The sequence below is a fragment of the Sarcophilus harrisii genome, chromosome 3 (assembly GCF_902635505.1).
Source record: "Sarcophilus harrisii chromosome 3, mSarHar1.11, whole genome shotgun sequence".
NCBI classification, from domain to species: domain Eukaryota; kingdom Metazoa; phylum Chordata; class Mammalia; order Dasyuromorphia; family Dasyuridae; genus Sarcophilus; species Sarcophilus harrisii.
This window is the reverse complement of record NC_045428.1, coordinates 82,794,009-82,813,697: the sequence shown is the minus strand read 5'-3', so window position 1 is coordinate 82,813,697 and position 19,689 is coordinate 82,794,009. Positions and strand designations below refer to the sequence as shown.

The 19,689-nt window shown below is 35.6% G+C and overlaps 1 protein-coding gene across 3 annotated transcripts in view; it reads left to right on the top strand.

Moving 5' to 3' along the window:
- CFLAR (CASP8 and FADD like apoptosis regulator) overlaps positions 1-19,689 on the top strand; it is an 83,997-nt gene that overhangs the window by 43,373 nt on the left and 20,935 nt on the right. For all 3 annotated transcript variants that reach the window (XM_031958349.1, XM_031958350.1, XM_031958348.1), the window contains exons 2-8: positions 960-1,412; positions 4,379-4,484; positions 11,284-11,419; positions 12,194-12,264; positions 15,321-15,378; positions 17,818-17,864; positions 18,980-19,058. In XM_031958349.1, coding sequence (XP_031814209.1) covers positions 1,114-1,412; positions 4,379-4,484; positions 11,284-11,419; positions 12,194-12,264; positions 15,321-15,378; positions 17,818-17,864; positions 18,980-19,058 — 796 coding nt within the window. In that variant the 5' untranslated portion in view covers positions 960-1,113. The remainder of the gene's footprint in view (positions 1-959; positions 1,413-4,378; positions 4,485-11,283; positions 11,420-12,193; positions 12,265-15,320; positions 15,379-17,817; positions 17,865-18,979; positions 19,059-19,689) is intronic.

Below are 19,689 nucleotides of genomic sequence, written 5' to 3'. Positions count from 1 at the left end.
TTCCCCAAGCCTGAATAGAACTCAGTGGGCTTCCCCACATTGGTGGGCTCTGAATAAGATTGAGGAGAACGTTAATTCAGTCTCATCTGAAATGTCCTTCTGGTGCTGACTAGCCCCAGTAGAGAATGAGGAGATAGGAAGGGAGAAAACCATGGATCTTCTCAATAATTTAATAATCATTTTTCTAGAAGGAGAGGGAATTTTACCTATGTAGTTGCTTGATGCTCACCTGGTATAGGTTAGGTTAGGACCATCTTAAGATATTAATGAGAGAAGGGAAGAGATTGGGATTCCCAGGGAGGGATTAGAGTGGGAGGTCATAATAGGTGAAGGGAGTAGTGTGGTTGTGTTGGAGACAAGCTCTAGTATGGGGGGAGGGGAGTACGTTCCATTTCCTACTCTCCCATTGGTTGATCATATACCATTGGGGTTATTTCATTCCTCCTTCTTAGGGGTCAGTGTTTCCATTTTGAGGATCATGGACTAGATAACTTTTAAGGGCCTTTCAGCTCAAAATCCAGGGTCGGGGATCCATCTTTCTTTTCCTGATTCCTTTTCTCCCATTTACAGAAAACTCATATCTATTTTTGTTACCTGTCATTTCCCTGGTACTTTCCCTTAAAACTGTATGATGGATTAACCTTTGGTAATTTTTAAAAAGTTTAGAAAGCTCATTAATGCAGCTTATGTTTAGTTTCACATCCTTTGGAAACTTAGAATGGGCTTGAGTTTCTGTATTTAAACAGATTAGTGTATGTTTTGATTTTCATTTTTTTTGCTTTTTTGTAAGCAGAGGGAGCATTTAATTTGCTGTCTTCATAGAAAAAAGAAAGAGCTAATATTGATTTTAGGCAATAGTTCTCTGAGGATCAAAAGTTCAATGGATTCCAGAGTTGGTAGGGACCTTTTAATTCAAACCTCTTGATATGAGATTTTTCTTTCCTTCTCTCCTTTAAAAGAGACTTAAAAAACAACCCAAGCCCTACAGAAACGTCATTGTTGGAAAGAAATTCGCAAGACTGAAAGATGCAATTAAAGGTGATCTTTAAAGTACCTCAGTTTCTTCTTGAAAAGAGTTAAGTCCATATACCCCAAATACAGAGGTGCCTTGGAATGACTTTGTATATGACATCGGCTCAAGTCATTCATCAGATTGAAGAGGAATTAGATGAAGATGAAAAGGATGTGATTCTCTTCCTGTGTCGTGATCTTGCCCCAGACTTGGTCACAAAGTTGGACTTGCGGGATCTCCTGTGCACCTTGAATGAGAAGGGCAAGTTATCTTCTGCTGGTTTGGCAGAGTTGCTGTACAGAGTAAGGAGGTTTGACTTGCTAAAGAAGATAATGAAAACGGACAAAGCCTCGGTGGAAGCCAGCCTGGTCAAATACCCGCAACTGGTTTCTGACTATAGGTAATTCATCCCTGACTAATTCTTAGGGAGTTAATTTGGGGATGGGGGTGGATGAAAGGGAAGGTGGTTGTTACCAAATGGGAGAAATGGGGGTCAGAGTCATAATAAAGGGAAAACATTATTGATGATAATGCCTCAGAGGATAAGATTCATAAAGTACTAAAAAAACTTATTGTGAAAATATTATTCTCATTTAACAAATGAGGAAATTAAAGTTAATGACTTCCCCAGTCACAGAGTCAGTAAATGTCAGAACTAGAATTTGACTCTAGATCTCTTCTCTAGTTCAATATGTTTACACACATAAATATATAGATCTACCAACAAAAGGATCATTTTATTTTTGTATTTGTGTTCACAGTTCCTGGTATGTAATATATTCCTGCTTCTTTTATAAATCCTAATAATAATAATAATGATAACAAATATTATAATGTATAATAATAAATACTATCCTTTTTTATGTATCTTCTCCCCAGTCTTCCATTCCAAACAAAAGGGGAATATAGGTTTCAACTGCTACACAGTATTTTAGAAGTTATTTACTTAGTTGTAAACACTTGCAGTTAAATTAAAAGGACAGATGGTTTCTGCATGAATGATGAGATGAAAGGAGACAAGGGTGAATAACAGTTGGTAATTACTGCCAAATTCATGAGAGATTTCACTGGAGAATTAAAGGATCCGTCAATAAGATTTTCTATGTCAGTTAGGCCCAGCAATTTTGAGATCCCAGAATAATTTCTAAAATGTACTCTAATTCTCTGAACAATAATTTTTCTAACCTTTTCTTTTTCCTCCTTAGTTATTGAATATCCTTTGAATTTTAGTCCAGCCCTAATCAGGAAGCTAATTTCCTCTCATTTTAGTTCAGTGACCAATCAACAAATATTTTAAAAGCAGCTATTATTTGTCAGGCTCTAGTTTAGGGGCTAGGGATTTCCAGATAAAAGTGAAAATAGCATATGTTCTGAAGGAGCTTATGAGGGGGAGGGGAGAAATGCAAAATGTTCACTGGATAAATTAAATACAAACTGGCAGGAAATAAATAGAAAGTGATGATGGTGGGAGTATCAACATAAAGTAACTAGGAATAATTGGGAAAAGCCTTTGGAAGGAGATGACCATTTGGTTAATCTTGGAGGGAAGTAGGTATTCCAAGCTCAGAATGCTAGGAGGAAGCATATTCTAGACATTTGAGAGCAAATCTATGGAGGAAGGAGGTAGAATATCATATATGAGCAAGAGCAAATGCAAGTAGATCAATATAGAGTTCATGAGGAGGAATAATCTGTAATATGCATTGTTGTGAAAAATCAAATGAGACATTTGTAAAGCATTTAGCACAGTACTTGATATATAATAGGTGCTTAATAAATGCTTGTTCTCTATAAGCTTAGAAAAATAAACTGAGATCAGATTGTTAAAGGCCAAAAAGAGAAATGTTTATTTGATTTAGTGGAGAGCCACCAAAACTCTTGATCAGGAGAAGGACATGGTCAGAATTATGCTTTAGGAATATCCATTTGACAGTTGCGTGAAAGATAGAATAGAGAAAAAACTGAAGGCGCATAAGTCAATTTGGCAGGGTACCATGGTAGTCTAACCAAGAGGTGATGAGAGCCTGTCATGTCATGTGAGTGGAAAGAGAATGATGCACAGGGTGAGAAAAGTTGATGAGAAGAGTTGATGAAGTCCAGAAGACCACTTACTTGTCAAAGATGTGGAAGAGAGAATTTCTGTACTGGATGGAATGTTTGGACTAGACCTTTAAGGCCCCCTTTTAATCGAGTATCCTAAAGTTTCATGATATATTGGGCCTGTCTTTGTGTACTTGGTATGTCCTATGAAGGACCACCATGGATAAATTGTAGAGTCATTGAGAAAAAGTAGAATACAGTTTGCCTTTAAGAGGCAAGATCCTCTTGGATTAGGTAGTTATTTTAATTGAAATTTTTTTCTTATGTTGTCCTACATCTTTTCCAAACCACTCAATTGACTTTATTAGGTAGAATGGAGTTGAAGCTTCTATGAATCCCTATAGAACTTTGCTTTAGATAGCAGATCCTCAACACAAGATTCTAATGGATAGATTAGGGCATCCATCTCTGTTTCCCATGTTTCACCACCATGGTAAATGGAGAAGAAATTCTATCCAAATTAGAGAAAAACCAACGCAGGGCAAGCTGAGTCTCTGAGGTGGGACAGAGTGATTGGTACAAATACCCAAGGTGTGCTGGTGTTCTTCATGGAAACAGGAATTGATTATATTTCTGTCATGAATATGATTCTGCTAGACTGTTGCTAAATCATGCCATGATCATGTTGAATTTTCTTTGTAACATTCAAAGTTTTAGTATGAGTCCTTGACTAATAATTTTACTGCCACCTTTAAAGAGAAAAGATGGGGATTCTTTGGGGGAAGTTTTTCTCTTTCTCCTTATGGAAATTAGCTGTGCTATATTAATAAGCAAAAGAAGGGGAAAACCAAGAAGAAAGAAACTCTTCTGAGTCTCATTAAGGCAGGGATTTTTTGAATCTTGGATCCCTTTTGGCAGTCTGCTGTAGCCTATGGACTTTTTTTCGGAATAATATTTTTCAATAACTGAAGGATATGCTACCTTTCAGAGACTCATGAAAATAAGGATGTAATTTTTCCCCTTTCAAATTCATAGATCCCTTAATTTTTATTTGCTAACCCCTTAGAGTTAGGAGTCAGTGGATCCCATGTTAAGAATCTCTTCCTTAAAGCTTTTCTTAGGAGTCACGTAGGCTTTTTCTGCTAGCAAGTGTGCTTGTGGGGTAAGAATTACTGACTGTTAGAACCAGGCAGGTGTACCTAGGACTTTAGTTTGATCAGGCTAGGACTGGCTCAGTTGTTTGGACTGGTAGTTTTTTATTTCCTTTTTTCAGGACTACAGGGATCTTCTGATTTCACTAAAGAAAATTCTCTCTCTGGTTTTCAGGGTGCTGATGACGCAACTTAGTGAAGATATGGACAAATCGGAAGTGACTTCTTTCAGTTTTCTCCTAAGAGATTATATGGGAGGAGGGAAATCACACAAAAACAAGGTGACTTTCTACAAACACACACACACACACAGTCTCACTAATTCTCTCCCTCTGTCTCTCTCTCTGTCTCTCTCTCTGTCTCTCTCTCTCTCTCTCTCTAGTAAAGACCATTCCCATGGCAATTCCTATATGGCAGGTGTAGAACTTGAAAAAAATAGGATTGGAGGAGACATAGTTTGAGTATATGTAAGAGAATGAGAATGAAAAGGTGAAGGAAAGAATGAGATGACAAAGGGGATGTGGGAGGGAAGGAGATGAAAACCAAGAAAAGCAAAAAGAGACAGAAAGAGAGAAAGAAACTCACCTGTCACCATGATCATTACCATGGTTGCCTGAGAGACCTCCCCTAAATCTTGGTAGCATTTGTGAGAAGTCAACTATGAAGTTAAGAGGATAAATAGGAAAGGTAAAGAGAGTTGTCCAAGTTTGTACCTAGGGGATTCAGTCATAGACACTTTTGGACAGATTACATAAAATAAAATTGAGACTATTTATTGAGAAAAATGCATATGAAAGGAAGATGGGTATGAGCAGAAGAAAACGAGGAAAAGAGGAAAGATTTAGAATGTAGTAGGATCCATATGGAACACTTGGTGCTTCTTCAAGTTTGTTATTTCAGAGAATTTTATAGCTCTCTTTTCCCTTTTTATTCAAAAAATTTTCTAACTCATCACATCAGAGAGAAGGGGAAGTTTGTTTGGCTCTTCCCAAGTATAGAAAGAAGCAAAAAGCAGTAATGTTTCCTTTTTGTATTTTTGTCAGCTTCTCTTTTCATTTCTTTACTGGTACAAGGACTTTGGGGAAATATTTTAGGAAGGGACAAGATGTGACTTTAGAGAGAAAGAAGGGATGAAATTCTGTGAGTACTAGTAATAAGGTACTAATAATGAGTACTTTTATACAGGGCTTCTAAGTTTATAAAACACTTTCCTTATGAAAGGTCTTGATGGGTGGTCCCAAGTATTATTATTCACTTTATACCAAAGAGGAAACTGAGACTTCCCCCATTATCTTTCCTTCTATTGAAGCATTTTTCTAGTAAACCACAGTTTCATGTCCTGATTTTTCACTGTTGTCCTCATCTCTAAAACCAACAGGTGCCAACTCTTGTCCATTCTATTCCCACCACATTTCTCATTCCATTTTGAAGACTTTAACTTAGTTTAGACCTGCATTACCTTATATTACTGAAGAGCTTTCTAATCAGTCAATTTAGAAACATTCTCTTTAATACAAATTTAAAGTCTACTGTAATCTGGTTCCAATGTACCTTTTTTGATTTATTTCACATTACTTCTCATGTACTCTACTTTTTAGCCAAACTGTATTACCAGCTGTTCACCACACATAATAGTCCATCATCTGTCTCTGTGCCTGATATTACCCAGGCAATATGCCATGCCTGATATGGTCTTCCTTATCATTTCCATCTCTTGTAGGCCCTTGTTCCATTCAAACTTAGTTTCTTCAAGTGATACCTTCTTCAAGAAACCTTTTCTTGTTTCTTCCTCCTTAGTTATTAGGGTCTCCTTTCTCAAAATTTCTTTGTATTTACTCATTATATAATTTTATAATTTACTTATCTATATTCATGTTGCATTTAACTGGATTTTAATTGTTCTGCATCTAGCTTTTTATCTGATGATACAGATGTAATAAGTCTTGTTTTAGACCATAGACCTTAGTTAGCTTTCTAGGATGCTATCGTCTCCTTGGAAGCTAGCCAAAGAATCTTTGCTTTTGGCTCTGGGATTTTCATTTTTTACTTTATTTAAACTTCTCTGTTGAAATCCAAACCAAGCCTGATTAGTTCTAAAATGGAGAAATCTATTCCTATCCTTCTTTCTATTGGCACTGTGCCTGAAGATGCCTTTCTGGCATCTGATGGCTTAATTCTACTTCCTGTCACTATAGAGTCACAGATTTAGAAAGTGCTTTGTAATTTACATCAGAGAAAAATTAGCAATAAAAAAAATGATACTCTTGGAAAAGGTATTTAGAAATAAAACTAAAGGAAAATGATACAGTCTTAAACCAGGAGATATTTAAGTTTCTTAATCTTATTTTGAACTAAAATGATCCATTCTCAGTTTGGACATCCTTCTGCTCTCTAGGCCAGAAGTCTGTAGAATTAGTCATCTTAGTTTCATACCAAAACAGTCAGATTCTCCCTCTTTTCTTACTTAGTCAATAACTAACTTTTTTCCAACCCTCATGAAAAAAACAAGTCAATCCATGTTCCATGAGAATATATCTCGGACCCCAAAATATACAAAGACAATGCCATTAAGGCAAGGAAAAGATTTAAGATTTAGAGCATGATGCTAGGTTTACTGTTAAAATGGATCTATCAATCAAAAAATAAGTATTAATTAAACATGTATTATGTCCCAGGCATGGTGTTAAGCACTGGAAATACAAAAAGATAGGTACTGCCCTTAGAAAGCTTACAATGGAAGAGACTTACACTTTTCTTTTAATTAAAGCTTTTTAATTTTCAAAACACATGCATGGATAATTTTTCAACATTAATCCTTATAAAACCTTGTGTTCCAATTTTTCCTCCTTTAGCAAATAATCCAATATATGTTAAGCATGATAAAAATACATGTTAAATCCAATATATGCATACATATTTATGCAATTACCTTGCTGCATAAGAAAAATTAAATCAAAAAGGAAAAAATGGGGAAAGAAAATACAAGCAAACAAAAACATAAAAAAGTGAGAATGCTATGTTGTAATCCACACTCTGTTCCCACAGTCCACTTTCTGGGTGTAGATGGCTCTCTTCATCACAAGACCATTGGAACTGGCCTGAATAATCTCATCGTTGAAAAAAGCCACCTCTATTAGACTTGCTAGTCTAATAGATAGTCTTGTTGTTGCCATGTATAATGATCTCCTGGTCCTGCTCGCTTCACTTAGCATCAGTTCATGCAAATCTCTCCAAGTCTCTCTGAAATCATCCTGCTGATCATTTCTTATAGAACAATTATATTTCATAACATTCATATACAAAACTTATTCAGCCATTTTCCAACTGATGGGCATCCACTCAGTTTCCAGTTTCTGGCCACTACAAAGAGGGCTGCCACAAACATTTTTGCACATGTGGGTCCCTTTCCCACCTTTAGGGTCTCTTTGGGATACAAGCCCAGTAGAAACACTGCTGAACCAAAGGGCAAAAAAACATTTTGATAGCCCTTTGGGCATAGTTCCCAATTGCTCTCCAGAATGCTTGGATCAGTTCATAATTCCACCAACAAAATATTAGTGTCTCAGTTTTCCCACATTCCCTTCAACATTTGTCATTGTCTTTTCCTGTCATCTTAGCCAATCTGAGAGATGTGTACTGGTACCTCAGAGTTGTCTAAATTTGCATTTCTCTGATCAACAGTGATTTAGAGTATCTTTTCACATGATTAGAGATGGTTTTAATTTCTTCATGTGAAAATTGTCTGTTCATATCGTTTGACCATTTATCAATTGGAGAATGGCTTGAATTCTTATAAATTTGAGTCAGTTGAGAGAGAGAACACTTAAGAAAATATATGCAAGCATAATATATAGGATATATAGGAAGTAATTAAGGGAATAAAGAGATTAGTATTAAGAGGGTTTGAAGAAGGCTTCCAGTATGGGATTTTAGTTGGGATTTAAAGGAGCCAAGGAGGTTAGTAGGTGGAGTGTAGGAGGATGAGTGTTCCAGGGATGGGAGACAGTCAGAGAAAATGCCTGGAGCTCAGAGGGGCATGTCTTATTCATGGAATAGGCTGGAAGCCAGTATCAGTAGTTTAAAATGTATATATTTAGGAGTAAAAGAAGACTTGAAAAGTAGAAAAGGGTTAGGGTATGAAGAGCTTTAAATGCCAAATAGAGCATTTTTTATTTGGTCTTGGAGGTAGTAAGAGCCATTGGAATTTATTGAGGGATAACATGGTTAGACCTGTATTTAGAAAAATCACTTTAGGGACTGAATGGAGAATAGCTTGGAATAAAGAAGAGATTTGAGGCAGACAGATTTACCAATAGACCAGTAATTAAAGTGATGAGGACCCACATGTGTGTAACATACATTTGTAATGGATTCAGAAGGATTGTATGATAAGGAACTAGGGATTCAAGAGAAAACATTGTCTAGTTGAATTGCTTCACTAAAGGATCTGCACGGGGAGAAGAGATGAGAATGACTACTGCAGGGAAAATGATCTTGGAGAGAGTGAAGGATGATGAGAATATTTGATCATGGTGAGGTTGAAGTGGAGGGTTTTATAAAGGAAGGCAGAAGGAATGGTGGGAATTCTAGACTAAAAAGGTCATTTTAGGATATTTACCTCCATCCAAAATGATTTAAAGACATTTATTCTGTTCTCAGCTTGTTTTTAGCTCCTTGTGCCCTCTAGGTTATTGAAGGAATATTGAATAAGTTATGTGAAGGCAGAAATTCTTATAGTTTGGTCTTTTTTATCCTAATACTTGGAAATTGGTAAACCCTTTCCAGATTTGTGTATGTTTTTTTAACTAGGTGAAAGAGGCCATTTTTTTTTTTTTTGCCTCAATTCCTATCTAAGTTTAATCACTGAATGGGTTACATACAAAGTTAAACTGAGACCTGTAGAAGACCTTAGCTTGGAAGGGCTGGAGTCTTCCCCTTCATCTAGGGCCATCTCCAGTCGAACAGATCTATATCTGGTCATTAGACCCAGATGGCTCTGGAGGGGAAAGTGAGGCAGATGACCTTGTATAGCGTCCCTCACTTGAATCCAATTCATTTTCATATCACGGTATCACCTCCCTGATGTCATGGTTGTCCCCTTTGAAAACACAGGACAAAGAACTAATTCCTTCTGTCATTCTCAGTAACTCAGTGGCGGTCAGGGTTAATATAACATAAAGTAATTAACTGGAAAGTGAAACTAGAAACTATCTATACTTAGGATGTGGCTTTAAATAACATCTCTCCTCTCAGTGGGAAACTCCCTGTAGGAGGATCTGAGTTTTGCTGGTGGTACTAATATTCAGCTTTGTAGATAGAGCCAGGTAGCCAGGTATACTAGTGGATAGTCTGGAAGAGTGAGTTTAAATTCTGTCCAACACTGGGTGGCTATAACTGAAGGTAATTAACTTCTCTAAGCCTGTTTTCTTTCCTCATCTGACAAATGATTACATTAATGGTACCTACTATCCAGGATTTTTGGAAGATCGAAAGAGATAATATATGGAAACAGTTTGTAAACTACTATACAAATGCTGACTGTTGCCTTGGCTGTATATTGTAATTTCATTTTTTTTTGGCCTGGTTTGGAACCCTGAAACTTTTGGGGTATGTTGATGATGACTGTTAATGAATCAATAGGTGTTAGAGACATGCTATGTCCTTGTTGGGCAGAGAGTTATTTTTTATTTTATTATTTTTTTTATTATAGCTTTTTATTTACAAGACATATGCATGGGTAGTTTTTCAGCATTGACCCTTGTAAAACCTTCTGTTTCCAACTTTTCCCCTCCTTCCCTCCACCCCTTCCCTTAGATGGCAGGTAGTCCCATACATGTTAAATACATTAAAGCATATTTTCAATGCAATATATGTATACATATTTATTCAGTTATCTTGCTGCACAAGAAAAATCGGATTTAGAAAGAAGGTAAAAATAACCTGAGAAGCAAAATAAAAATGCAAGTGGACAATAATAGAAGGAGTGGAAATGCTATATTGTAGTCCATACTCATTTTCCATAGTTCTTTCGCTGGGTGTACCTGACTCTCTTCATTATTGAATAATTGGAACTGATTTGGTTCATCTCATTGTTGAAGAGGGCCGCATCCATCAGAGTTGATCCTTATATAGTATTGTTGTTGAAGTATATAATGATCTCCTGGTCCTGCTCATTTCACTCAGCATCAGTTCATGTAAGTCTCTCCAGGCCTTTCTGAAATCATCTGGGCAGAGAATTATTATGGATGCTTTTTTTTTTTTTTTTGAAAAATTGTCACAAATATTGTTTTGCTTGTTAAAAGTTGTTTCTCCATTACCATTTCCCCTCACTTTTAGGGGTAGTTTCTAGAGCTTTCAAGTACAGATCTAATCATATTTGTCAGTAAAAGGTAGAAACTGCAAATGAAGTTTCTCAGACTGCTGCTAATGCAGATTTTATGGGTTACCCACCAGCAGTTCTGGTGTTAGCAACCCAAGGGAGTAGATTGATCTTATAAAGCCTCGCTGTGTACAGAGGAGAAAACTGTGCTTCTGATTCAGAGGAATTTTGCGTTAAAAACTATGTCAGGCTAGTCTGTGATTGTGATATGACCTTTGTACTGTCTTCTTTTTCTTGAAGCTACTAAAGGGAGTAAACATAGATCCTTTAATTTAACTGAGAGTAAATCATCTACCCTGTGGTTAATTCTTTTTTTAATTATAGCTTTTTATTGTCAAAATATATGCAAAGATAGTTTTCAATATTCACCCTTGCAAAACTTTGTGTTCCAGATTTTTCTCCCTCCTTTTCCCTTACCCCTTCCCCAGACAGCAAGTAATCCAATATATGTTAAATATATGCAATTTTACTATACATATTTCCACACTTATCATGCTACTCAAGAAAAATCAGATCAAAAAAGGGGAAAAAAAAACAAGAAAGAGAAAAAAGTAAGCAAATAAAAACAAAAATGGTGAAAATACTATATTGTGATCCCTGTGGTTTACTCTTGTAGATTAATAGTCAATTCTCTCTTTTGCCTCTATGGGTTGTCATCGTTATTATTGTTAATAATATTTTTTCTTCTTCTTCTGTTAAAGAGTTTCTTAGATGTTGTCATCAACTTAGAGAAAGTAAATTTGATTGCTCCTGACAAGTTAGATTTACTGGAAAAATGTCTGAAGAACATTCACAGGATAGACCTGAAGAAAAAAATTCAGAAATATAAGCAGTCAGGTAAGAAGAATTTTGACCTCTCACCTCAAGGATGATTCAGTCCAAAGAAATGCTTGTACTCAGTAGATATTCAATGAATATTTGTCAAGTCCATAGGCAGCTTTGTCCTTTTGTTCTTGCTCAACCTTTAGCTCATTTATCATATGTACAGCTCTCTCTTTTCATTTGATAGATTACTCATTTGACTTAGTGTTTGAGTTTAGTTAGGTGGAGAGATTTATTTGTGGTTTTAAAAATTGTTAACTAGTGTGCTATTTTCCTTAAGTGATTTTTCCCTAAGACTTAAGACTTAAGAATTTTGATTAGTGCATTGTGATTGACCACACTTCCAAAGGGTAGGGAATGAAGCATGTGACTTACCCCTGATGTAGAAGTGATAAATTTGGGGTTTAGAATAGGACCTTTTTTTTGGATAAAGCCAACATAAGAAGTTGTTTTGCTTGAATACACATATTTGTGGCAAGAGTTTTGTTTTTCTTTTATTTGTATGTTTCTTTTCTACTGAGAGGAAAAAGAGGAGAAAATATATTTATATTGAAAAAAAGTGGTTTTCCTTGGACAAAACCATCAGTTGTTCTTTAGTGGTCTAAAGTTACACCTTTTTCTCTTACAAGAGGCAACAAAAATGATCTATGATATCATACTCTCATATTGTGTGGGCCCCCATTTCTTTTTTATTTTGGGTTTTTGTCACTTGTTAATATAGTATAGGACAGGTATCTCGAGTTTGATAGCAACTTGCAAATGAATCTTAGAATCCCTTTCTTTTTCCAGCTTTGGGAGCAAATTATGTGAGTGGAATCCAGACTCCCCTGTTAAGTGCAGGCCTGATGGACAAGTTGGGGGTAAGTCTGTAGCGAACTCATAATTCTTTTTTTTTTTTTGCTAAGGCATTTGGGGTTAAGTGACTTGCCAGGGTCACACAGCTAGGAAGTGTTAAGTGTCTGAGGATAGATTTGAACTCGGGTCCTCCTGACTTCAAGGCTATGTTCTATCCACTGTGCCAACTACCTCTCCCAAACTCAAATCTTAATAATAATTTGTATTATTGAGCCTAACTCAGCTCAGTGATTCAGGTTTGGGGTTGAAATGTAACAACTCATAAATTATAAAATGCAATTCAAAAAATTTCGACTTAGAATGATTAAAAAGAATACAATTCTTTTTAAAAGTGTAATGATTTCAATGAACAAAAATTCTATTTTCCCTCTCTACCAGCTCCACTTCATTGAGGGAGAAAAAAAAAAAGAAAAACAAAACCCTTGTAATAAAAATAAAGCTATTATCAACTTATGTGGAATTAAGAGAGACAGTATCTCTTTAGATAATATCTACCACTGTACTACTCTGCCTTGATCAAAAAATCAATCAACAAGCTTTATTAAACACCTACTACATGTTAAGCACCGTGGTCAGACCACATCTGAAGTTTATGGTACCATATTTTAGGAAAAACATGGATAATCTGATATTATCCAGAGTGGGAAGGGTCCCCAGAATGGTGAAGGGGCCTTAAGTTCATGCCATAAGAGGATCAGTTGAAAGAAATGGAGATAAATTTAGCAGGAATATTTAGAAAGGACAGGATATCTATCTTCAAGCAAGGAAGGGTTGTAGTGTAGAAACCCTAGACTTGTCTTGCTTGGTTCTAGACTTAGAAGTTGTAAGAGGCAAATTTATATTTGAGGCCACAAGGATAAACTTTTTACCCATGAATTCTTCACAAAATGGAATGGGCTCTCTTGGAGGTAGAGACCTTCAAGCAATAGCTCAATGAGTCACTTCTCAAGGCTGTTTTGAAGAAGAGATTCCCAATTAACCAGCCAATAAGTGTTTATTAAGCTCTAACTCATCATTATTAACAGTGAGCATTTATTAAGGACTTAACAGGTACTAGGCAGTATTCTAAACTCTGGGGATACAAAGAAAGCAGAGTCTCTGCCCATAAGGAGCTCACATTCTTACAGAGCACACAGTATACAAAAATATATACATATATATATATATATATATAGTAAAAATGGAAGGATATCTCAAAAAGTAGGCCTGGAAAGGCTGCCTATAGACGTTGGTATTTTAGCTATCTTTTGAAGGAGGGAAATGGCTGAGGTGAGAGAGAACATTACAAGTATGAGGGATATCCATGAAAAGGCAGAATTGAGAGATGGAGCATTGTTTACAAGAAATAACGATGAGTCTAGTGTCACTGAATTGGAGTATATAGAGAAAGAAGTTAAGTATAAAGAGACCAGAAAGTTAAGAAGGGGCTAGGTATGAAGGACTTTAGCAGCTAGAAAATTTTATATTTTATTCTGGAAGTAATAGGGAACCACTGGAATTTATTGAGGAGGAGGGTGATATGATTTCAGTGATTTCCTTTCTTCCCTCTCTCCTTTCCTCATTACCTCTATTCTTCCTTCCTCCCTCCTTCCCTTCCTTTCTCTTTCCCTCCTTCCCTCCCTCCTTCCTTCTTTCCTTCCTCTCTTCCTTCCTTCCTCCTCCTCTTTGTGCCTCTCTTCCTACCTCCCTCCCTCCTTCCTTCCTTCCTTCCTTCCTTCCTTCCTTCCTTCCTTCCTTCCTTCCTTCCTTCCTTCCTTCCCCTTCTTTCCTTCCTGTGTTTCTGCCTTTCTGCTCCCCCTCTCACTTCCCCCCCTTTTAAAAACCTCCAAATAACAAAAGGCTTTTCTTTTCATTGTGGAGAAATCAAAAGAATAGCCTTTTGTTAATTAGCTAATACTAAGAATGTTTCTAAGTATTATATAATTAACAAAGGGCTTTTCTTCTGATTTTTTTTAAATTAGCAGTGAGAATTTTAAGCTGGCAGATAGTTTAAATCAAAATCCACCTTCTCTAGTTAATGTTTTGCCCTAAGAAGTTACTTTTTAATTTATACAGAAATCTGGTCTTACAACATTCTTTGGTTCAGAGGGAGAATTTGGAACAAAGTGCAGTTTTGTGATTCAATAATAAACTCTTTTGTAAAAACAAAACAAAACAAATCAACCAACCTCAAAATGGAAACATTAACTACTCTAATTAACATAACTGGTCATAGGATTAGCTGTCTCTGCTCTTACTCCTACCATTCCCAGTCCATTGAACAGTATCTGGTCTATAGGTGCTTAATAAATGCTTGTTTTTTGACTTATTGACAATTCTTGCCTAGGCTTTCAGGTTCACACCTAAATTATTAGGATAGCTACTATCTGGTCTTTCTACTTCCAGTCTACAACTTTTTAATCCATCTTTCCCCCTGCTGCCCAGTAATCTTCCTAATACATAAATTGGACCATATTTTCCTGCTCAAGAATCTTTAGTGACTCCCTATTTTCTAATGTGCAAAGTGTAAATTGCTTATCCTAGTATTTAAGGGCACTCACAGTTTGAATCTAACTTTGTTTTACTTTTCTTATCTTAATATTATCTTATATATTCTAAACAAATGGAATAATTTTCCATCTCTAGTTCTCATTCTGTCCTTTCCTAAGAAGCCTTCCTTTATACTGTAGCTTATGCCTATGATTCATTGCCCTCAGATTTCTGCCTGTTAAAAGCCTTTCTCTTCAAGGTCTACCTAAAAACAATGTCTTCCTCATCAAGTATCTCCTCTCTCTCAGTTTGACCTCTCATATTTACAGTATTCTCTTCTATCATGATTATTTATTTTCCATCCATTAAACCTCTTCACCACTATCCCATTTTAATGTATTAGTCTCTGTTTTTTCATTTTTGTGCCACAATGCCTAGCTAGGTGCTTAATAAAGGTCTCTTTCATCAAATTGGTATTTCCCTCCATGTACTTTCTTCCCTAGGGTAGTAGTCTTGTTGAAATGTGTTGACATGTGATAGGGCAACTGGGAAGGAAAATAAAATGTAATATGACCTTGTTCTTTCTTTTAAGCTCAAGAATGGGATGATTAAAGAAGAAAGACCTATCTTTGGACAGAATGGAATTTCAAGTAAGGCCCTCTTTCTTTTACTTTCACTTCCCCTCCCCCCAATAGTATTTTTTCTTCCAAATACTCATATTGTTTTCAACATTCCTTTTTTTTTAATTAAAGCTTTTTATTTTTCAAAACATATACATAGATAATTCTTTGACATTAATTCTTGCAAAATCTTGTGTTCCAATTTTCCTACCCTTCCCTACCCCCTTCCCTAGATGACAAGTAGTCCAGTATATGTTAAATATGGTAGAAATATATGTTAAATCCAATATATGCATACCTATTTATATCATTATCTTGTTGCATGAGAAAAATCAAATCAAACCAGAAAAAAAAATGAGAAAAATAAAATGCAAGCAAACAACAACAAAAAGATTGAAAATGCTATGTTATGAACCATACTCAGTTCCCACAGTCCTCTCTCTGGTGTAGATGGCTCTCTTCATCAAAAGACCATTGGAACTTGTCTGAATCATTTCATTTCAACATTCCTTTTAATAAGATTTGTGTTCCAAATTTTTCTCCCTCTCATCTTTCCTTACCTTCCCCCTCCAAAGACAGCAAGCAATTGGATATAGGTTAAACATGTACAATTCTATTAAGCATATTTCCATACTTGTCATATTGGGTAGGGAAAATCAGACCAGTGTAATGTTGGTCAAGTCATATAACTTCTGGGGGCTTCAGTTTCTTCATCTCTAAAATGAGGGACAGACACAGGATATGATCTCTGAGATCCCTTCCAACTATTAAACACTAATATTCTATAAACTTGCCTCCCTCTCCAAAGAAACAAACAAACAAACCTTCTTTTCTTTACTTCTCTAGAAGCCTCCATTCTTTTAAAATGTTTTAGAGAAAGGAGGCATGATTTATAGAATGATACATGTGCCTCAAGTGTCATACATACATATGTATATAGTCACACATGTATCCCTACATAAGCATGTACACACTGTAGGTTCCTGATGACACAATCTACAAAAGGGGTATGACCCTTTCCCCTTTTCCACCATTATTAAAATTTATAAAGGGGTTTTACTCTAACAAATATTATGTGAATCACAAAATATGATTCAAGAAATTTAGCAGTTTCACTATCTTGTATATGTCATTTAATTTTCATGTCTAAAATAGGTATAATTCAATTATTAAATAGCCATTGTGGTATATTATAGAAAGAGGCACTGAGTTTGGAATAAAGATTCTGCTTCCTATTCTGATTCTATCATTGATAAATGTGTTATTATTATGGGCAAGACATTTAATCTGAGGAAGCAAGGGAAGTACAAAGGGGAACATAACACATAGGGCAATTTTCTCACTATCTTGTTGAATTAAGAAGGAAAGAGAGGAACCTCTCTGGGACTTTTTTTTTAATTATCTTTAAAATAAAAGACATGCAGTAGATTTCATCTCCTCATATGACATTTCATGATTCCATTGATATTTCTAATCCTTCTCAACAGTGCTGTGATCCAAGAGTTCCTCATCAGCTATGAAGGAAAAAATATGGCCATCAGACATGGAAGTTGTAGAGAAGAAAGGGAAAGATATTTAATAAATTTGCCTTGCTTTATTTAGCTGTGGGATTGGCATTTCTACTTAGACTCTCTTACAAGCGGGCCATCTGTTGATATTTTCTTCCAAGATTTTTGTTTTTTAACATAGAAATATACAACCTGAGCTCTCTGGCTACAGAGTAAACGGAACATCCTATTACATTCAGTGAGCATTTATGAAGTGCCTACTGTGTGTAAGACACAGCTGGGGATAAAAACACAGAAATGGAAAAAAGTGCCTGCCTTCAAAGAGCTGATCTTTACTGGAGAGGCAAAGAGCAAAGAAGCATTGAAGTAGATAGAGAGAAAACCAGAATGTAGAGAATCATGGGAATAGGCTTCAGATTCCTAGAGCTTTAATAGTAAATATTAATATTTCTGTAGCATTTTAAGGTTTATCAAACACACTTTCCTCTCACAGTCCTGTTAGATGAGTAGCTAGATAAAGGATTGTTATCCCCTTTTTAATGAAAGCTATTAGATAACCCTTGTCTAATAATACATCACTATCATCATCCTATTTACTAAGCTAAGGAAATGGAAGCTCAGAAAGATAAAGTTACTTCACACAACTTGTCAGAGTTAGAAGTCAGATTGGAATTCAGTCTCTCCCAGCTCCAGGATCAATAGTCTTTCTTCTTCACACATTAGCTTCTCACATTAGCTTTTGAAAAACAACAACAACAACATTTTTTTCCCCAATTTTTTCTTCCAATTACATGGAAAACCAATTTTAATATATTTTTTCAAATTTTGACTTCCAAATTCTCTCCCTCCCCTTCTCTCTCCCCTCTTCCCACCCTACCTCCCAATTGAGAAAGCAAGCAAGCAGTTTAACATAGGTTAGACATCACATTAATATTTTAACACCTTTCTTTTCTCCCTGCAGAACCGATTAAAACATCCATTCAGGAATCTGAAAAATCCTTGCCTCAGGTACAGAATCAATGATTTGATTTGATGTTCTTGTGTTCTCCTCAAGATAATTTCTTCCCTTTTAAGAAAAATACAGAATTCTTTTTTTTTTTTTTTTTTTTTTTTTTTTTATTTAATAGCCTTTTATTTACAGGATATATACATAGGTAACTTTACAGCATTAACAATTGCCAAACCTCTTGTTCCAATTTTTCACCTCTTACCCCCCCCACCCCCTCCCCTAAATGTCAGGATGACCAGTAGATGTTAAAATATATTAAAATATAACTTAGATACACAATAAGTATACATGACCAAAACATTATTTTGCTGTACAAAAAGAATCAGACTCTGAATTAAAATACAGAATTCTTGACCAATGAGTCTGGATTAATTTATTTTTTGTTACAAGATTGCAGTAGCAGGAAGGGTACTTACTGGCCTAATAGTGTTATTTTGGCCAATACTCCTCTTGGAAGAAGGAAATTTGATAGCCAGAGGAAAGAGAAGAATTTCTGGAAGAAATTAAAATGGATTGAGTTAATAGCTTGGATGATAGGGAAAAGTCAAAGAGACCCATTATCCCTTTTCAACTCTGGTACTGCATTGCTACAGAGGAGAACAGAGTAGGGGTGGGGCTTGTTGCTGTCAGTGGTCAGCCCCATTTCTTTGTGAAATACTGTCCTAAGAGGAAGCCAGAGAACTTCCTTTTCCTTGATTTGGAGAAGGAACTTACATAAGCTCTGAAAGAATGGCTTATTGTGTGGCTGGTCAGGAAATCTCTGGTTCAAAAAATGTCTAGGGATTAAAAAAATAAACCAGTATGGAGTATACTTAAAAATCAAAAGAAAACTGAAAGGAGAAGTAGATTCCATGTCTTATAGTCACTTCTCTTAACAGAAATTTGCTATCAATTGAAAGAAAATATCAAGAGATGAGTCCAACCTCAGTCTTGAGTGGCTAGTCTGTATCAAAATCTACAGAGAGATTAGAATTAGCTGAGAAGGGGATTTAAGGAAAAGCAAATAAGGCATGGCATACAGTGGGGCTTAAAAGAGACAGAGTAATATTCTTTATTAAGAATACATTTACATGTTTATGAATCTTTCTTAATTCATTTTCCCCCTTTCTAACAGATGGCTTGTGACATATACAAGCTACAGAGTCAACCAGTGGGGCTCTGCTTAATAATTGATTGCGTCGGCAATGATGCAGGTATGTAGTGTCCTTTTGGGATTAATTGGTGTCCTCCAATTAAATGGGATTCCTCAAACTTTTATTCAATGTTGTTTATCCCTTTTCATTTGTATTAGAGATAAAGAAAGCTGTGGCATGGGCCACAGCATTTGAGGAGAGTGTTGAACTTTTAAAAAATTTCTTCTTTAGTGAATATGAAAGAAGTAGATATGATTTCTATTCCAATAGAAGAAATTTCTAAAATATGATTTTATGGTGGCAAGGAGCTGTGAGATACTAAATTGTTACTCAGTGAAATATTTTCTGGAGATATTCCAACCGTAGAATAAAAGAGATCTATTTAGGATCTATTGGATACAATCTAGCTAAGGATGATAAGTCTTTTTGCTCCTTCAACTCTAACTTTGTGATTAATATGATTTTTGAGTTCTTACATAGTTGTAATCTCACATCAGACAACCGTATTTGGGTCTAGATTGGTTTTTCAGTTAGAATTCTGTTAGACTTAAATAGTCTCATTGCTGAGGAAACCAAAGAAAGTAAAGAAGCTAATCTATAAGGGAAACAAGAATATGTATTTTATTAAAAAATATATTTAGAGAGAGAGGAACTGGGTTATTCATTTAGTTCTCTAATCCTTGGACATAAT